The sequence below is a fragment of the Pseudophryne corroboree genome, chromosome 1 (assembly GCF_028390025.1).
Source record: "Pseudophryne corroboree isolate aPseCor3 chromosome 1, aPseCor3.hap2, whole genome shotgun sequence".
Lineage (NCBI taxonomy): Eukaryota > Metazoa > Chordata > Amphibia > Anura > Myobatrachidae > Pseudophryne > Pseudophryne corroboree.
In genome coordinates, this window is record NC_086444.1 from 87179353 (window position 1) to 87198564 (window position 19212).

At 48.3% G+C, this 19212-nt stretch overlaps 1 protein-coding gene across 1 annotated transcript in view; it reads left to right on the top strand.

Moving 5' to 3' along the window:
- OSMR (oncostatin M receptor) overlaps positions 1-19212 on the top strand; it is a 176819-nt gene that overhangs the window by 102137 nt on the left and 55470 nt on the right. Inside the window, exons 9-10 of the mRNA XM_063961232.1 lie at positions 645-813; positions 1104-1180. Of these exons, the coding sequence (XP_063817302.1) occupies positions 645-813; positions 1104-1180 (246 nt within the window). The remainder of the gene's footprint in view (positions 1-644; positions 814-1103; positions 1181-19212) is intronic.

Below are 19212 nucleotides of genomic sequence, written 5' to 3' on the forward strand. Positions count from 1 at the left end.
ATATCGCTCAGTGATGTCACGCCACGGCCGGGCCGTGCGGGCAGCTCTTGGATGACAGCCCAAATTGAGCTGCGTGCACGGCCGACAGCGAGGGTCATTATCGACCCATGTGGCCGCGCATCGCTCGGTGGCGGCATACACACTGGCCAATATAGTAAACAACGTCACTCAGGAAGGGTGAAAATGAGCGACGTTGTTTACTTTCTGCGCAAGTATGTATGCACCCTCAGCATTGTCCGTTGTAGAACGAAAATATAATTATTATTATTATTAATAATATTATTATTGTTTATTTATATAGAACCAAACATATTGCACCGGGCTGTACAGATAATATGTAATCATACACGGCACGCCATACAATATTTTTGTCAAAAGCCATTTGACTTACCGGAATGTTTTTTGGGGTATGGAAGGAAACTGGAACACTTGGCCGAAACCTATGAAAACATGAGAACATACAAACTCCACCGATAGAGAGCCCTGGATGGAATAGAGCCTGTGACTCCAGTGCTGTGAGGCAGCAATGCTCACCACTGTGACACCTCCAATATGAAAATGTATTCTGTTGTGATGTTTATTCTCTCTTTTGCGTTGTTCCAGCAGAGCAGACCTGATAAATATGTTTTGTATCATTATTTTAGGTAAACACGATGAGTAGAGGAAAAAAAGCATCAGACGTCTACAGCGTCATCCTCGCCGGACTGCAGCCGTGGACTAAATATGACCTGAAAGTGCGATGTATGTCGGAGTCATCCCTGGCTGGGTGGAGCACTTGGAGTCAAGAACTATCAGTCTGGACACATGAAGATGGTGCGTGTTAATGGACGTGATTGTTCTACTCTGGTATCGCTGACGGTATAATAATGAAGCAAATATACTAAAGACCATTTAGAACGGATAGTAGTTACTTATTAATTTACAATATACAGTTTAATTAATATAGATATATATATTTTTTTAATACATGAAAATAAAATAGAAAACAATAACACACACACACACACACACACACACACACCAACACCAAATTTGCTGACGTGTTTTGATATTGCAGGTTTATTATAGATTCTTTTTCATTGTGTCATTTCTTTGTGATTCAGTGCCCACAGGTGCGCTCGATGTTTGGAGACAGGTAAAGAGAGGAGAAGGACGGCGGCTTGTGACTCTGTACTGGAGAGTAAGTGGTTTATATAACATAAAGTATATTTATCATGTACATAGAAGTGGAAATTAACTGTGTGATATGGTATATATAATAAGACTGGGGTGTGTATACAAAAAACTAGTGATGTGCACCAGACATTTTTCGGGTTTTGTGTTTTAGTTTTGGATTCGGTTCCGTGGCCGTGTTTTGGATTTGGACGTGTTTTGGCAAAACCTCCCTGAAAATTTTTTGTCGGATTCGGGTGTGTTTTGGATTCGGGTGTTTTTTACAAAAACCCCTCAAAAACAGCTTAAATCATAGAATTTGGGGGTCATTTTGATCCCATAGTATTATTAACCTCAATAACCATAATTTCCACTCATTTTCAGTAGTGATGAGCGGGTTCGGTTTCTCGGAAACCGAACCCCCCCGAACTTCACGCTTTTTACACGGGTCCGAGGCAGACTCGGATCTTCCCGCCTTGCTCGGCTAACCCGAGCGCGCCCGAACGTCATCATCCAGCTGTCGGATTCTCGCGAGGCTCGTATTCTATCGCTAGACTTGGATTCTATATAAGGAGCCGCGCGTCGCCGCCATTTTCACACGTGCATTGAGATTGATAGGGAGAGGACGTGGCTGGCGTCCTCTCCGTTTAGAGTAGACTAGAGAGTAGTAGAGAGTAGAGACACTTGATTTACTAATTTTGGGGAGCATATTAGGACGGAGTACTACTTGCTGATAGTGTGACCAGTGACCACCAGTTTAATTAATCCGTTCTCTGCCTGAAAAAAAACGATACACAGTGTGACACAGTCACATACCATATCTGTGCTCAGCCTCAGTGTGCCCTCAGTGTGCTGCATCATCTATGTAATACTGTATATCTGACTGTGCTGAGTGCTCACTGCTCACACAGCTTAATTGTGGGGGAGACTGGGGAGCAGTTATAGCAGGAGTACATATTTTAACAGTGCACACTTTTGCTGCCAGAGTGCCACTGCCAGTGCCAGTGTGACTGACCAGTGACCACTGACCACCAGTATATTGTGATTGTCTGCCTGAAAAAGTTAAACACTCGTCGTGTGGTGTTTTTATTCTATAAACGCATTCTGCTGACAGTGTCCAGCAGGTCCGTCATTATATAATATATACCTGTCCGGCTGCAGTAGTGATATATATATATTTTTTATATCATTATCATCCAGTCTATATTAGCACTGCAGCAGACGCAGTACGGTAGTCCACGGCTGTAGCTACCTCTGTGTCGGCAGTCGCTCGTCCATCCATAATTGTATACCACCTACCTGTGGTGTTTTTTTTTTTTTCTATCTTCTTGATACTAGTAGCTTACTTTAGGAGTCTGCAGTGCTGAGCTGACAGTGTCCAGCAGGTCCGTCATTATATAATATATACCTGTCCGGCTGCAGTAGTGATATATATATATTTTATATCTCATTATCATCCAGTCTATATTAGCAGCAGACGCAGTACGGTAGTCCACGGCTGTAGCTACCTCTGTGTCGGCAGTCGCTAGTCCATCCATAATTGTATACCACCTACCTGTGGTGTTTTTTTTTTTCTATCTTCTTGATACTACTAGTAGCTTACTTTAGGAGTCTGCAGTGCTGAGCTGACAGTGTCCAGCAGGTCCGTCATTATATAATATATACCTGTCCGGCTGCAGTAGTGATATATATATATATATTTTTTATATCATTATCATCCAGTCTATATTAGCAGCAGACGCAGTACGGTAGTCCACGGCTGTAGCTACCTCTGTGTCGGCAGTCGCTAGTCCATCCATAATTGTATACCACCTACCTGTGGTTTTTTTTTTCTATCTTCTTGATACTACTAGTAGCTTACTTTAGGAGTCTGCAGTGCTGAGCTGACAGTGTCCAGCAGGTCCGTCATTATATAATATATACCTGTCCGGCTGCAGTAGTGATATATATATATATTTTTTTTATATCATTATCATCCAGTCTATATTAGCAGCAGACGCAGTATGGTAGTCCACGGCTGTAGCTACCTCTGTGTCGGCAGTCGCTCGTCCATCCATAATTGTATACCACCTACCTGTGGTGTTTTTTTTTCTTCTATCTTCTTGATACTAGTAGCTTACTTTAGGAGTCTGCAGTGCTGAGCTGACAGTGTCCAGCAGGTCCGTCATTATATAATATATACCTGTCCGGCTGCAGTAGTGATATATATATATTTTTTATATCATTATCATCCAGTCTATATTAGCAGCAGACGCAGTACGGTAGTCCACGGCTGTAGCTACCTCTGTGTCGGCAGTCGCTAGTCCATCCATAATTGTATACCACCTACCTGTGGTGTTTTGTTTTTTTTCTATCTTCTTGATACTACTAGTAGCTTACTTTAGGAGTCTGCAGTGCTGAGCTGACAGTGTCCAGCAGGTCCGTCATTATATAATATATACCTGTCCGGCTGCAGTAGTGATATATATATATATTTTTTATATCATTATCATCCAGTCTATATTAGCAGCAGACGCAGTACGGTAGTCCACGGCTGTAGCTACCTCTGTGTCGGCAGTCGCTCGTCCATCCATAATTGTATACCACCTACCTGGGGTGTTTTGTTTTTTTTCTATCTTCTTGATACTACTAGTAGCTTACTTTAGGAGTCTGCAGTGCTGAGCTGACAGTGTCCAGCAGGTCCGTCATTATATAATATATACCTGTCCGGCTGCAGTAGTGATATATATATATATTTTTTATATCATTATCATCCAGTCTATATTAGCAGCAGACGCAGTACGGTAGTCCACGGCTGTAGCTACCTCTGTGTCGGCAGTCGCTCGTCCATCCATAATTGTATACCACCTACCCGTGGTGTTTTTTTTTTTTCTATCTTCTTGATACTAGTAGCTTACTTTAGGAGTCTGCAGTGCTGAGCTGACAGTGTCCAGCAGGTCCGTCATTATATAATATATACCTGTCCGGCTGCAGTAGTGATATATATATATTTTATATCTCATTATCATCCAGTCTATATTAGCAGCAGACGCAGTACGGTAGTCCACGGCTGTAGCTACCTCTGTGTCGGCAGTCGCTAGTCCATCCATAATTGTATACCACCTACCTGTGGTGTTTTTTTTTTTTCTATCTTCTTGATACTACTAGTAGCTTACTTTAGGAGTCTGCAGTGCTGAGCTGACAGTGTCCAGCAGGTCCGTCATTATATAATATATACCTGTCCGGCTGCAGTAGTGATATATATATATTTTTTATATCATTATCATCCAGTCTATATTAGCAGCAGACGCAGTACGGTAGTCCACGGCTGTAGCTACCTCTGTGTCGGCAGTCGCTCGTCCATCCATAATTGTATACCACCTACCCGTGGTGTTTTTTTTTTTTTCTATCTTCTTGATACTAGTAGCTTACTTTAGGAGTCTGCAGTGCTGAGCTGACAGTGTCCAGCAGGTCCGTCATTATATAATATATACCTGTCCGGCTGCAGTAGTGATATATATATATTTTTTATATCATTATCATCCAGTCTATATTAGCAGCAGACGCAGTACGGTAGTCCACGGCTGTAGCTACCTCTGTGTCGGCAGTCGCTAGTCCATCCATAATTGTATACCACCTACCTGTGGTGTTTTGTTTTTTTTCTATCTTCTTGATACTACTAGTAGCTTACTTTAGGAGTCTGCAGTGCTGAGCTGACAGTGTCCAGCAGGTCCGTCATTATATAATATATACCTGTCCGGCTGCAGTAGTGATATATATATATATTTTTTTTTATATCATTATCATCCAGTCTATATTAGCAGCAGACGCAGTACGGTAGTCCACGGCTGTAGCTACCTCTGTGTCGGCAGTCGCTCGTCCATCCATAATTGTATACCACCTACCCGTGGTGTTTTTTTTTCTTCTATCTTCTTGATACTAGTAGCTTACTTTAGGAGTCTGCAGTGCTGAGCTGACAGTGTCCAGCAGGTCCGTCATTATATAATATATACCTGTCCGGCTGCAGTAGTGATATATATATATTTTATATCTCATTATCATCCAGTCTATATTAGCAGCAGACGCAGTACGGTAGTCCACGGCTGTAGCTACCTCTGTGTCGGCAGTCGCTCGTCCATCCATAATTGTATACCACCTACCTGTGGTGGTTTTTTTTTTCTATCTTCTTGATACTACTATTAGCTTACTTTAGGAGTCTGCAGTGCTGAGCTGACAGTGTCCAGCAGGTCCGTCATTATATAATATATACCTGTCCGGCTGCAGTAGTGATATATATATATATTTTTTATATCATTATCATCCAGTCTATATTAGCAGCAGACGCAGTACGGTAGTCCACGGCTGTAGCTACCTCTGTGTCGGCAGTCGCTCGTCAATCCATAAGTATACTAGTATCCATCCATCTCCATTGTTTACCTGAGGTGCCTTTTAGTTGTGCCTATTAAAATATGGAGAACAAAAATGTTGAGGTTCCAAAAATAGGGAAAGATCAAGATCGACTTCCACCTCGTGCTGAAGCTGCTGCCACTAGTCATGGCCGAGACGATGAAATGCCAGCAACGTCGTCTGCCAAGGACGATGCCCAATGTCATAGTACAGAGCATGTAAAATCCAAAACACCAAATATCAGTAAAAAAAGGACTCAAAAATCTAAAATAAAATTGTCGGAGGAGAAGCGTAAACTTGCCAATATGCCATTTACCACACGGAGTGGCAAGGAACGGCTGAGGCCCTGGCCTATGTTCATGGCTAGTGGTTCAGCTTCACATGAGGATGGAAGCACTCAGCCTCTCGCTAGAAAAATTAAAAGACTCAAGCTGGCAAAAGCACAGCAAAGAACTGTGCGTTCTTCGAAATCACAAATCCACAAGGAGAGTCCAATTGTGTCGTTTGCGATACCTGACCTTCCCAACACTGGACGTGAAGAGCATGCGCCTTCCACCATTTGCACGCCCCCTGCAAGTGCTGGAAGGAGCACCCGCAGTCCAGTTCCTGATAGTCAGATTGAAGATGTCAGTGTTGAAGTACACCAGGATGAGGAGGATATGGGTGTTGCTGGCGCTGGGGAGGAAATTGACCAGGAGGATTCTGATGGTGAGGTGGTTTGTTTAAGTCAGGCACCCGGGGAGACACCTGTTGTCCGTGGGAGGAATAGGGCCATTGACATGCCTGGTGAAAATACAAAAAAAATCAGCTCTTCGGTGTGGAAGTATTTCAACAGAAATGCGGACAACATTTGTCAAGCCGTGTGTTGCCTTTGTCAAGCTGTAATAAGTAGGGGTAAGGACGTTAACCACCTCGGAACATCCTCCCTTATACGTCACCTGCAGCGCATTCATCATAAGTCAGTGACAAGTTCAAAAACTTTGGGCGACAGCGGAAGCAGTCCATTGACCAGTAAATCCCTTCCTCTTGTAACCAAGCTCACGCAAACCACCCCACCAACTCCCTCAGTGTCAATTTCCTCCTTCCCCAGGAATGCCAATAGTCCTGCAGGCCATGTCACTGGCAATTCTGACGAGTCCTCTCCTGCCTGGGATTCCTCCGATGCATCCTTGCGTGTAACGCCTACTGCTGCTGGCGCTGCTGTTGTTGCTGCTGGGAGTCGATGGTCATCCCAGAGGGGAAGTCGTACTCGTAAGACCACTTTTACTACTTCCACTAAGCAATTGACTGTCCAACAGTCCTTTGCGAGGAAGATGAAATATCACAGCAGTCATCCTGCTGCAAAGCGGATAACTGAGGCCTTGGCATCCTGGGCGGTGAGAAACGTGGTTCCGGTATCCATCATTACTGCAGAGGCAACTAGAGACTTGTTGGAGGTACTGTGTCCCCGGTACCAAATACCATCTAGGTTCCATTTCTCTAGGCAGGCGATACCGAAAATGTACACAGACCTCAGAAAAAGAGTCACCAGTGTCCTAAAAAATGCAGTTGTACCCAATGTCCACTTAACCACGGACATGTGGACAAGTGGAGCAGGGCAGACTCAGGACTATATGACTGTGACAGCCCACTGGGTAGATGTATGGACTCCCGCCGCAAGAACAGCAGCGGCGGCACCAGTAGCAGCATCTCGCAAACGCCAACTCTTTCCTAGGCAGGCTACGCTTTGTATCACCGGTTTCCAGAATACGCACACAGCTGAAAACCTCTTACGGCAACTGCGGAAGATCATCGCAGAATGGCTTACCCCAATTGGACTCTCCTGTGGATTTGTGGCATCGGACAACGCCAGCAATATTGTGTGTGCATTAAATCTGGGCAAATTCCAGCACGTCCCATGTTTTGCACATACCTTGAATTTGGTGGTGCAGAATTATTTAAAAAACGAGAGGGGCGTGCAAGAGATGCTGTCGGTGGCCAGAAGAATTGCGGGACACTTTCGGTGTACAGGCACCACGTACAGAAGACTGGAGCACCACCAAAAACGCCTGAACCTGCCCTGCCATCATCTGAAGCAAGAAGTGGTAACGAGGTGGAATTCAACCCTCTATATGCTTCAGAGGTTGGAGGAGCAGCAAAAGGCCATTCAAGCCTATACAACTGAGCACGATATAGGAGGTGGAATGCACCTGTCTCAAGCGCAGTGGAGAATGATTTCAACGTTGTGCAAGGTTCTGCAACCTTTTGAACTTGCCACACGTGAAGTCAGTTCAGACACTGCCAGCCTGAGTCAGGTCATTCCCCTCATCAGGCTTTTGCAGAAGAAGCTGGAGACATTGAAGGAGGAGCTAACACAGAGCGATTCCGCTAGGCATGTGGGACTTGTGGATGGAGCCCTTAATTCGCTTAACAAGGATTCACGGGTGGTCAATCTGTTGAAATCAGAGCACTACATTTTGGCCACCGTGCTCGATCCTAGATTTAAAACCTACCTTGGATCTCTCTTTCCGGCAGACACAAGTCTGCTGGGGTTCAAAGAACTGCTGGTGACAAAATTGTCAAGTCAAGCGGAACGCGACCTGTCAACATCTCCTCCTTCACATTCTCCCGCAACTGGGGGTGCGAGGAAAAGGCTCAGAATTCCGAGCCCACCCGCTGGCGGTGATGCAGGGCAGTCTGGAGCGACTGCTGATGCTGACATCTGGTCCGGACTGAAGGACCTGCCAACGATTACGGACATGTCGTCTACTGTCACTGCATATGATTCTCTCCCCATTGAAAGAATGGTGGAGGATTATATGAGTGACCGCATCCAAGTAGGCATGTCAGACAGTCCGTACTTATACTGGCAGGAAAAAGAGGCAATTTGGAGGCCCTTGCACAAACTGGCTTTATTCTACCTAAGTTGCCCTCCCACAAGTGTGTACTCCGAAAGAGTGTTTAGTGCCGCCGCTCACCTTGTAAGCAATCGGCGTACGAGGTTACATCCAGAAAATGTGGAGAAGATGATGTTCATTAAAATGAATTATAATCAATTCCTCCGTGGAGACATTGACCAGCAGCAATTGCCTCCACAAAGTACACAGGGAGCTGAGATGGTGGATTCCAGTGGGGACGAATTGATAATCTGTGAGGAGGGGGATGTACACGGTGATATATCGGAGGATGATGATGAGGTGGACATCTTGCCTCTGTAGAGCCAGTTTGTGCAAGGAGAGATTAATTGCTTCTTTTTTGGTGGGGGTCCAAACCAACCCGTCATTTCAGTCACAGTCGTGTGGCAGACCCTGTCACTGAAATGATGGGTTGGTTAAAGTGTGCATGTCCTGTTTATACAACATAAGGGTGGGTGGGAGGGCCCAAGGACAATTCCATCTTGCACCTCTTTTTTCTTTAATTTTTCTTTGCGTCATGTGCTGTTTGGGGGGTGTTTTTTGGAAGGGCCATCCTGCGTGACACTGCAGTGCCACTCCTAGATGGGCCAGGTGTTTGTGTCGGCCACTAGGGTCGCTTAGCTTACTCCAGGGCCGAAACTAGGGGGGGGCTAGGGGGGCAGGCGACCTGGGCGCCGGATTGGAGGGGGCGCCGAGACCCCCAAACACCGCCGCGGCACTTTTAAACCCCCTTCTCCCGAGTGCCCAGCTCGGGGGGCGGGGTTTCGCGGAATGACGCGATTGCGTCGTGACGTCACGGCGCAAACGCATCATTCAACTAAACCCCGCCGGAGGAGGGAGAACTGAAGGGGGAGCCCGGAGCCGCGCAGACGAGGAGGGAGAGGCGGCTGAAGAGCGGCGAGAACCGCTTCAAATGTAAGTCAGCCCCTCTCCCTTCCTCTCTCTCTCTCTCTCTCCCTCCCTCTCCCCACCACCTGCCGTAATGTTTAAAATGGGGACCTGTGCCTGTGTACTGTGTAAAATGGGGACCTGTGCCAGCGTACTGTGTAAAATGGGGACCTGTGCCAGCGTACTGTGTAAAATGGGGACCTGTGCCAGCGTACTGTGTAAAATGGGGACCTGTGCCAGCGTACTGTGTAAAATGGGGACCTGTGCCAGCGTACTGTGTAAAATGGGGACCTGTGCCAGCGTACTGTGTAAAATGGGGACCTGTGCCAGCGTACTGTGTAAAATGGGGACACTTGCCAGCGTACTGTGTAAAATGGGGACCTGTGCCAGCGTACTGTGTAAAATGGGGACCTGTGCCAGCGTACTGTGTAAAATGGGGACCTGTGCCTGCGTACTGTGTAAAATGGGGACCTGTGCCAGCGTAATGTGTAAAATGGGGACCTGTGCCAGCGTACTGTGTAAAATGGGGACCTGTGCCAGCGTACTGTGTAAAATGGGGACCTGTGCCAGCGTACTGTGTAAAATGGGGACCTGTCAGCGTACTGTGTAAAATGGGGACCTGTGCCAGCGTACTGTGTAAAATGGGGACCTGTGCCTGCGTACTGTGTAAAATGGGGACCTGTGCCAGCGTAATGTGTAAAATGGGGACCTGTGCCAGCGTACTGTGTAAAATGGGGACCTGTGCCAGCGTACTGTGTAAAATGGGGACCTGTGCCAGCGTACTGTGTAAAATGGGGACCTGTGCCAGCGTACTGTGTAAAATGGGGACCTGTGCCAGCGTACTGTGTAAAATGGGGACACTTGCCAGCGTACTGTGTAAAATGGGGACCTGTGCCTGCGTACTGTGTAAAATGGGGACCTGTGCCTGCCGCAATGTGTAAAATGGGGACACTTGCCAGCGTACTGTGTAAAATGGGGACACTTGCCAGCTTACTGTGTAAAATGGGGACACGTGCCTGCCGCAATGTGTAAAATGGGGACACTTTTTCCTGCCGCAATGTGTAAAATGGGGACACTTTTTCCTGCCGCAATGTGTAAAATGGGGACACTTTTTCCTGGATATGAAATTTATGTTAGAAAAGGCAGTTTTTCAGGTTAAAAAGTTCTGAAAGAGATATATATATATATATATATATATATATATAATATTTTTATTTATTTATTTATTTATTTTTTATTTTATTATTTTTATTTATTTATTATAAAATAATTTTATTTATTTTTTGCGGGGGGGGGGGGGGGTCAAATGACTACCTTGCCCCGGGTGACAGAAATCCTAGTTTCGGCCCTGCTTACTCGCACAGCTACCTCATTGCGCCTCTTTTTTTCTTTGCGTCATGTGCTGTTTGGGGAGTGTTTTTTGGAAGGGCCATCCTGCAGTGCCACTCCTAGATGGGCCAGGTGTTTGTGTCGGCCACTAGGGTCGCTTAGCTTACTCACACAGCTACCTCATTGCGCCTCTTTTTTTCTTTGCGTCATGTGCTGTTTGGGGAGTGTTTTTTGGAAGGGCCATCCTGCGTGACACTGCAGTGCCACTCCTAGATGGGCCAGGTGTTTGTGTCGGCCACTAGGGTCGCTTAGCTTACTCACACAGCTACCTCATTGCGCCTCTTTTTTTCTTTGCGTCATGTGCTGTTTGGGGAGTGTTTTTTGGAAGGGCCATCCTGCGTGACACTGCAGTGCTACTCCTAGATGGGCCAGGTGTTTGTGTCGGCCACTTGGGTCGCTTAGCTTAGCCATCCAGCGACCTCTGTGCAAATTTTAGGACTAAAAATAATATTGTGAGGTGTGAGGTGTTCAGAATAGACTGAAAATGAGTGGAAATTATGGTTATTGAGGTTAATAATACTTTGGGATCAAAATGACCCCCAAATTCTATGATTTAAGCTGTTTTTTAGGGTTTTTTGAAAAAAACACCCGAATCCAAAACACACCCGAATCCGACAAAAAAAATTCGGTGAGGTTTTGCCAAAACGCGTTCGAACCCAAAACACGGCCGCGGAACCGAACCCAAAACCAAAACACAAAACCCGAAAAATTTCCGGTGCTCATCACTAATTTTCAGTCTATTCTGAACACCTCACACCTCACAATATAATTTTTAATCCTAAAATTTGCACCGAGGATGACTAAGCTAAGCGACCCAAGTGGCTGACACAAACACCTGGCCCATCTAGGAGTGGCACTGCAGTGTCAGGCAGGATGGCACTTCAAACAAATAGTCCCCAAACAGCACATGTTGCAAAGAAAAAAAGAGGTGCACCAAGGTCGCTGGATGGCTAAGCTAAGCGACACAAGTGGCCGACACAAACACCTGGCCCATCTAGGAGTGGCACTGCAGTGTCAGGCAGGATGGCACTTCAAAAAAATAGTCCCCAAACAGCACATGATGCAAAGAAAAATGAAAGAAAAAAGAGGTGCAAGATGGAATTGTCCTTGGGCCCTCCCACCCACCCTTATGTTGTATAAACAGGACATGCACACTTTAACAAACCCATCATTTCAGCGACAGGGTCTGCCACACAACTGTGACCGAAATGACTGGTTGGTTTGGGCCCCCACCAAAAAAGAAGCAATCAATCTCTCCTTGCACAAACTGGCTCTACAGAGGCAAGATGTCCACCTCCTCCTCATCGTCCGATTCCTCACCCCTTTCACTGTGTACATCCCCCTCCTCACAGGTTATTAATTCGTGCCCACTGGAATCCACCATCTCAGGTCCCTGTGTACTTTCTGGAGGCAATTGCTGGTGAATGTTTCCACGGAGGAATTGATTATAATTCATTTTGATGAACATCATCTTCTCCACATTTCCTGGAAGTAACCTCGTACGCCGATTGCTGACAAGGTGAGCGGCTGCACTAAATACTCTTTCGGAGTACACACTGGAGGGTGGGCAACTTAGGTAAAATAAAGCCAGTTTGTGCAAGGGCCTCCAAATTGCCTCTTTTTCCTGCCAGTATACATACGGACTGTCTGACGTGCCTACTTGGATGCGGTCACTCATATAATCCTCCACCATTCTTTCAATGGTGAGAGAATCATATGCAGTGACAGTAGACGACATGTCAGTAATCGTTGGCAGGTCCTTCAGTCCGGACCAGATGTCAGCACTCGCTCCAGACTGCCCTGCATCACCGCCAGCGGGTGGGCTCGGAATTCTGAGCCTTTTCCTCGCACCCCCAGTTGCGGGAGAATGTGAAGGAGGAGCTGTTGACGGGTCACGTTCCGCTTGACTTGACAATTTTCTCACCAGCAGGTCTTTGAACCTCTGCAGACTTGTGTCTGCCGGAAAGAGAGATACAACGTAGGTTTTAAATCTAGGATCGAGCACGGTGGCCAAAATGTAGTGCTCTGATTTCAACAGATTGACCACCCGTGAATCCTGGTTAAGCGAATTAAGGGCTCCATCCACAAGTCCCACATGCCTAGCGGAATCGCTCTGTTTTAGCTCCTCCTTCAATGTCTCCAGCTTCTTCTGCAAAAGCCTGATGAGGGGAATGACCTGACTCAGGCTGGCAGTGTCTGAACTGACTTCACGTGTGGCAAGTTCAAAGGGTTTCAGAACCTTGCACAATGTTGAAATCATTCTCCACTGCGCTTGAGTCAGGTGCATTCCCCCTCCTTTGCCTATATCGTAGGCAGATGTATAGGCTTGAATTGCCTTTTGCTGCTCCTCCATCCTCTGAAGCATATAGAGGGTTGAATTCCACCTCGTTACCACCTCTTGCTTCAGATGATGGCAGGGCAGGTTCAGGACTGTTTGCTGGTGCTCCAGTCTTCGGCACGCGGTGGCTGAATGCCGAAAGTGGCCCGCAATTCTTCGGGCCACCGACAGCATCTCTTGCACGCCCCTGTCGTTTTTTAAATAATTCTGCACCACCAAATTCAATGTATGTACAAAACATGGGACGTGCTGGAATTTGCCCAGATGTAATGCACGCACAATATTGCTGGCGTTGTCCGATGTCACAAATCCCCAGGAGAGTCCATTTGGGGTAAGCCATTCTGCGATGATGTTCCTCAGTTTCTGTAAGAGGTTGTCAACAGTGTGCCTCTTCTGGAAAGCGGTGATACAAAGCGTAGCCTGCCTAGGAACGAGTTGGCGTTTGCGAGATGCTGCTACTGGTGCCGCCGCTGCTGTTCTTGCTGCGGGAGGCAATACATCTACCCAGTGGGCTGTCACAGTCATATAGTCCTGAGTCTGCCCTGCTCCACTTGTCCACATGTCCGTGGTTAAGTGGACATTGGGTACAACTGCATTTTTTAGGACACTGGTGACTCTTTTTCTGAGGTCTGTGTACATTTTCGGTATCACCTGCCTAGAGAAATGGAACCTAGATGGTATTTGGTACCGGGGACACAGTATCTCAATCAAGTCTGTAGTTGCCTGTGAATTAACGGTGGATACCGGAAACACGTTTCTCACTGCCCAGGCTGCCAAGGCCTGAGTTATCCGCTTTGCAGCAGGATGACTGCTGTGATATTTCATCTTCCTCGCAAAGGACTGTTGGACAGTCAATTGCTTACTGGAAGTAGTACAAGTGGTCTTCCGACTTCCCCTCTGGGATGACGATCGACTCCCAGCAGCAACAACAGCAGCGCCAGCAGCAGTAGGCGTTACACTCAAGGATGCATCGGAGGAATCCCAGGCAGGAGAGGACTCGTCAGACTTGCCAGTGACGTGGCCTGCAGGACTATTGGCTTTCCTGTGTAAGGAGGAAATTGACACTGAGGGAGTTGGTGGTGTGGTTTGCAGGAGCTTGGTTACAAGAGGAAGGCATTTAGTGGTCAGTGGACTGCTTCCTCTGTCATCCAAAGTTTTTGAACTTGTCACTGACTTATGATGAATGCGGTCCAGGTGACGAATAAGGGGGGATGTTCCAAGGTGGTTAACGTCCTTACCTCTACTTATTACAGCTTGACAAAGGCAACACACGGCTTGACACCTGTTGTCCGCATTTGTGTTAAAATAATTCCACACCGTAGAGGTGATTTTTTTTTGTAATTTGACCAGGCATGTCAATGGCCATATTCATCCCATGGACAACAGGTGTCTCCCCGGGTGCCCGACTTAAACAAACCACTCACCATCAGAATCCTCCTTGTCAATTTCCTCCTCAGCGCCAGCAACACCCATATCCTCATCCTGGTGTACTTCAACAGTGACATCTTCAATTTAACTATCAGGAACTGGACTGCGGGTGCTCCTTCCAGCACTTGCAGGGGGCGTGCGAATGGTGGAAGGCGCCACCTCTTCCCGTCCAGTGTTGGGAAGGTCAGGCATCACAGCCGACACAATTGGACTCTCCCTGAGGATTTGTGATTTAGAAGAACGCACAGTTCTTAGCTGTGCTTTTGCCAGTTTAAGTCTTTTCATTTTTCTAGCGAGAGGATGAGTGCTTCCATCCTCATGTGAAGCTGAACCACTAGCCATGAACATAGGCCAGGGCTTCAGCTGTTCCTTGCCACTCCGTGTCGTAAATGGCATATTGGCAAGTTTATGCTTCTCCTCAGACGCTTTTAATTTTGATTTTTGGGCCATTTTACTGAACTTTTGTGTTTTGGATTTTACATGCTCTCTACTATGACATTGGGCATCGGCCTTGGCAGACGACGTTGATGGCATTTCATTGTCTCGGCCATGACTAGTGGCAGCAGCTTCAGCACGAGGTGGAAGTGGATCTTGATCTTTCCCTATTTTACCCTCCACATTTTTGTTCTCCATTTTTTAATGTGTGGAATTATATGCCAGTATCAATAGCAATGGCCTACTACTATATATACTGCGCACAACTGAAATGCACCACAGGTATGGATGGATAGTATACTTGACGACACAGAGGTAGGTAGAGCAGTGGCCTACTGTACCGTACTGCTATATATTATATACTGGTGGTCAGCAAACTGTGCAAAACTTAAATGCACCACAGGTATGGATGGATAGTATACTTGACGACACAGAGGTAGGTAGAGCAGTGGCCTACTGTACCGTAATGCTATATATTATATACTGGTGGTCAGCAAACTGTGCAAAACTTAAATGCACCACAGGTATGGATGGATAGTATACTTGACGACACAGAGGTAGGTAGAGCAGTGGCCTACTGTACCGTACTGCTATATATTATATACTGGTGGTCAGCAAACTGTGCAAAACTTAAATGCACCACAGGTATGGATGGATAGTATACTTGACGACACAGAGGTAGGTAGAGCAGTGGCCTACTGTACCGTACTGCTATATATTATATACTGGTGGTCAGCAAACTGTGCAAAACTTAAATGCACCACAGGTATGGATGGATAGTATACTTGACGACACAGAGGTAGGTAGAGCAGTGGCCTTCTGTACCGTACTCCTATATATTATATACTCGTGGTCAGCAAAATTATGCACTGTACTCCTACTATATACTACAATGCAGCACAGATATGGAGCGTTTTTCAGGCAGAGAACGTATAATACTGGTGGTCACTGGTCAGCAAAACTCTGCACTGTACTCCTCCTATATAATACTGCTGGTCCCCAGTCCCCACAATAAAGCAGTGTGAGCACAGATATATGCAGCACACTGAGCACAGATATGGAGCGTTTTGCAGGCAGAGAACGTATAATACTGTTCTTCACTGGTCAGCAAAACTCTGCACTGTACTCCTCCTATATAATACTGCTGGTCCCCAGTCCCCACAATAAAGCAGTGTGAGCAGTTAGCACAGATATATGCAGCACACTGAGCACAGATATGGAGCGTTTTTCAGGCAGACAACGTATACTGGTGGTCACTGGTCAGCAAAACTCTGCACTGTACTCCTCCTATATAATATACTGCTGGTCCCCAGTCCCCACAATAAAGCAGTGTGAGCACAGATATATGCAGCACACTGAGCACAGATATGGAGCGTTTTTCAGGCAGACAACGTATAATACTGGTGGTCACTGGTCAGCAAAACTCTGCACTGTACTCCTCCTATAATACTGCTGGTCCCCAGAATAAAGATATTTGCAGCCCCCTGAAACAAAGTGAGAGGACACCAGCCACGTCCTCTCACTATCATTTCCAATGCATGAGTGAAAAATGGCGGCGACGCGCGGCTCCTTATATAGAATCCGAATCTCGCGAGAATCTGACAGCGGGATGATGACGTTCGGGCGAGCTCGGGTTAACCGAGCCATACGGGAGAATCCTAGTATGCCTCGGACCCGTGTAAAATGGGTGAAGTTCGGGGGGGTTCGGATTCCGAGGAACCGAACCCGCTCATCTCTTCAAAAAACATGTTTATTTCACAGAAAAGTACAATGGTAATAAAAAGATGATGTTGAATGAATACAGAGCCTAATTCAGAGGCTGACGCCCTTTATGCAGTGTGCCCGCATAGCGGGCACACTGCGCATGCGCAACCAGTGAGACGCGAAAGCAGGCAGAGGCGGCAGAGGGGTGGGTGGGGGCGTGCCAATGGCGTAAGAACGCCGTTGGTGGGGAGTGGTCCGGACAACGTAGGCATATCCGGACAGTTGCGGGGGTGGGCCGCGGTGGCTGCGTGACTTCACACGCAGCCGCTGCAACCCAGAACATGGCAGGTAGCCACCAGCCAGTGCAGCTAGGGAGCTACTTGGAGGGTGTGAAAGCATTGCCGCCGTGCAATGCTTTTGCACCTCTGCGGGGAAGGGGTGGATTGAGGTGGGGGTAGGGCCTGATGGTCTGTTTAATGGAGACAGAGTGATTTTCCTCTGGTTTTGCCCAAATCAAAGCATAAAAACAGAATGTCAAACCTAACTGGAATTGCTGGACCATGCAGAGGCTCCAAGGCTTTCCCGGTGAGGTGTGTCCACAATGTACAGGTAGTAGGCCAACGCATTTCAAGCTCCAGATTAGTGTGAGAGGTGCGGCTGCTGTGCGTGTGGCGGTGCCTGCTGCCGTGCAGGTGTAGACTCGGTACTCACCAGGCGCCGCTCGCTCTCACCTTCAGGTACCGGAACCCTCAACGGACCTGGAAATCTTCACTCGGATCCGGACACGGCGATTCCCTCTCGGAGCTGACCGACGACCTAGCTGAGGAGAGAAGGGTTTACATCAAAGGGGTATCGACCCTTCTTCCGGTGGAACAGGGGATACCCCAGGGGTGGCTGCGACCTTCACCGGCTGGGTGAATGGTCATCACCGGCACAAAGCCTCAGCTACCCAGCTTTCACACACTCGCGCTTTCGCACGTAGTGTGATGAAAGGGATTCTCACGTCCGTGAGCAATCCTAACTCCGGCGCTCGGGGACAAACAAGGGACAGACGTACACGGATGCTACTCACCGTCACGAGTCTTGCACTCTGATCTTCTCCACTTACAGGTCCCTGTAAAGGAGGCAAAGAGAAACAGCCGTGCAGGGCCTAACTCTGACCTAGTGTCACACCCTATACTATCTACAACAGCGGAGCCCTCAAACTAGCTCTGTGGGTGTGGTGCAACACAACTATGCACAACTTACACAACACATACACTTTGCCCTGCACGGTAACAACATATAACACACTATCGGAGTTACAACATAAAACGGTGCTGTCCCTTTATCTACCCGACCCAGAACACCCAGTAGTGGGGACCGCACAGCTCACCCACCTACCGTACTCTCAGGGTGGCCTGAGCCTAGCGCCCAGTACCACCTTTACTCACCTCAGGGAAACGCTGCTTCGCTGGGCCTAGCGCCCCCTAACTGCCCACAGGCCGGAGGCCTGACTTTGCCCACGGGCCTAGCGCCCGCCTAACTTGCCGCCCGTTGGGTGACCTGGGCCTTGTGCCCAGGGTCACCTTTCATATCCCTAATTGGCCACAAATCCACTAGGGCCTAGCGCCCTCTAATGTCCCCACAGGCCTAGTGCCTGAACGTGCCCCTCGGGCCTAATGCCCGTCCCTGGTGGTCGAGGGAGGAAGAGGGGAGGATTGCCTCACCGAGGCCTTACCTAATCCGGGGGCCTCTGGCTTTCTCTTCTGCCGCTGACCCGTCCTGGCCAGCGGCGCCGCCGTCTCTCCTCTGCGTCCAGCCGCCGCTGGACATCTTCCTCCTTCTTCAATCTTCTCCTTGCGGCGTCTGGATCTTCTGCGCTCCGGCGCGCCGGCCTCCGTCCCCGCTGCTCCCGGCCGTCTTCTCTCTTCTTTCCCCTCCTGCGCGCGGGCTCCTCCTCTTCCTTCTTCGCGCTCTTCTGCGCGCGCCACCTCTTCGGCTCCCGCCCGTGTCTTCTGCCGCTCTTCGGCGCGGCCTCCTTCGCTCCGTCCCGCCCGGCGTCTGACGTCAGACGCCGGGGGCGGGGCCTATGACGCGGCGAGCGCCGATTGGCTCGCCGCGTCTCTCTCCTATTGGCTGCCGCTCCGGGAGCCGCGATTGGCTCCCGGAGGGCGCCAACGTTCAAACCCTCCAGCCTGGGGTCCGGTGCAGGGAAAAGGGTAATCCCTGCACCGGACACCCGCCGCCGCCGCCACGCACCCAGCGCGGATGTGCCCACAGGGCACATCCTTACATTTCCCCCCCCTTTTTCCTTTGTAGTCCCTACAAAGTTCCTTACGACGTCCATCGTCCGCGGGTCAGGGAATTCCAAGGTCCTTCCGGCGAGGGTGCATTCGGGGGCCCAGCCTGGACCAGCTGTGACCCCACATCCTTCCTCCTCCAGCTCCGGGTTCCTCTTGCGTCCTGACCTCCATCGGCGGATCCTCTGGGGGAGTGACATCTCTTCACGGCCACTCGACGTTGGCCACCAAGGGGAATCTTCCTCCACGGGGACAACAGTCACCCACTCTTGGCCTCCGATTCCGTCTGTGGCTTCGTCCCTGTCGTCCGGGTGTG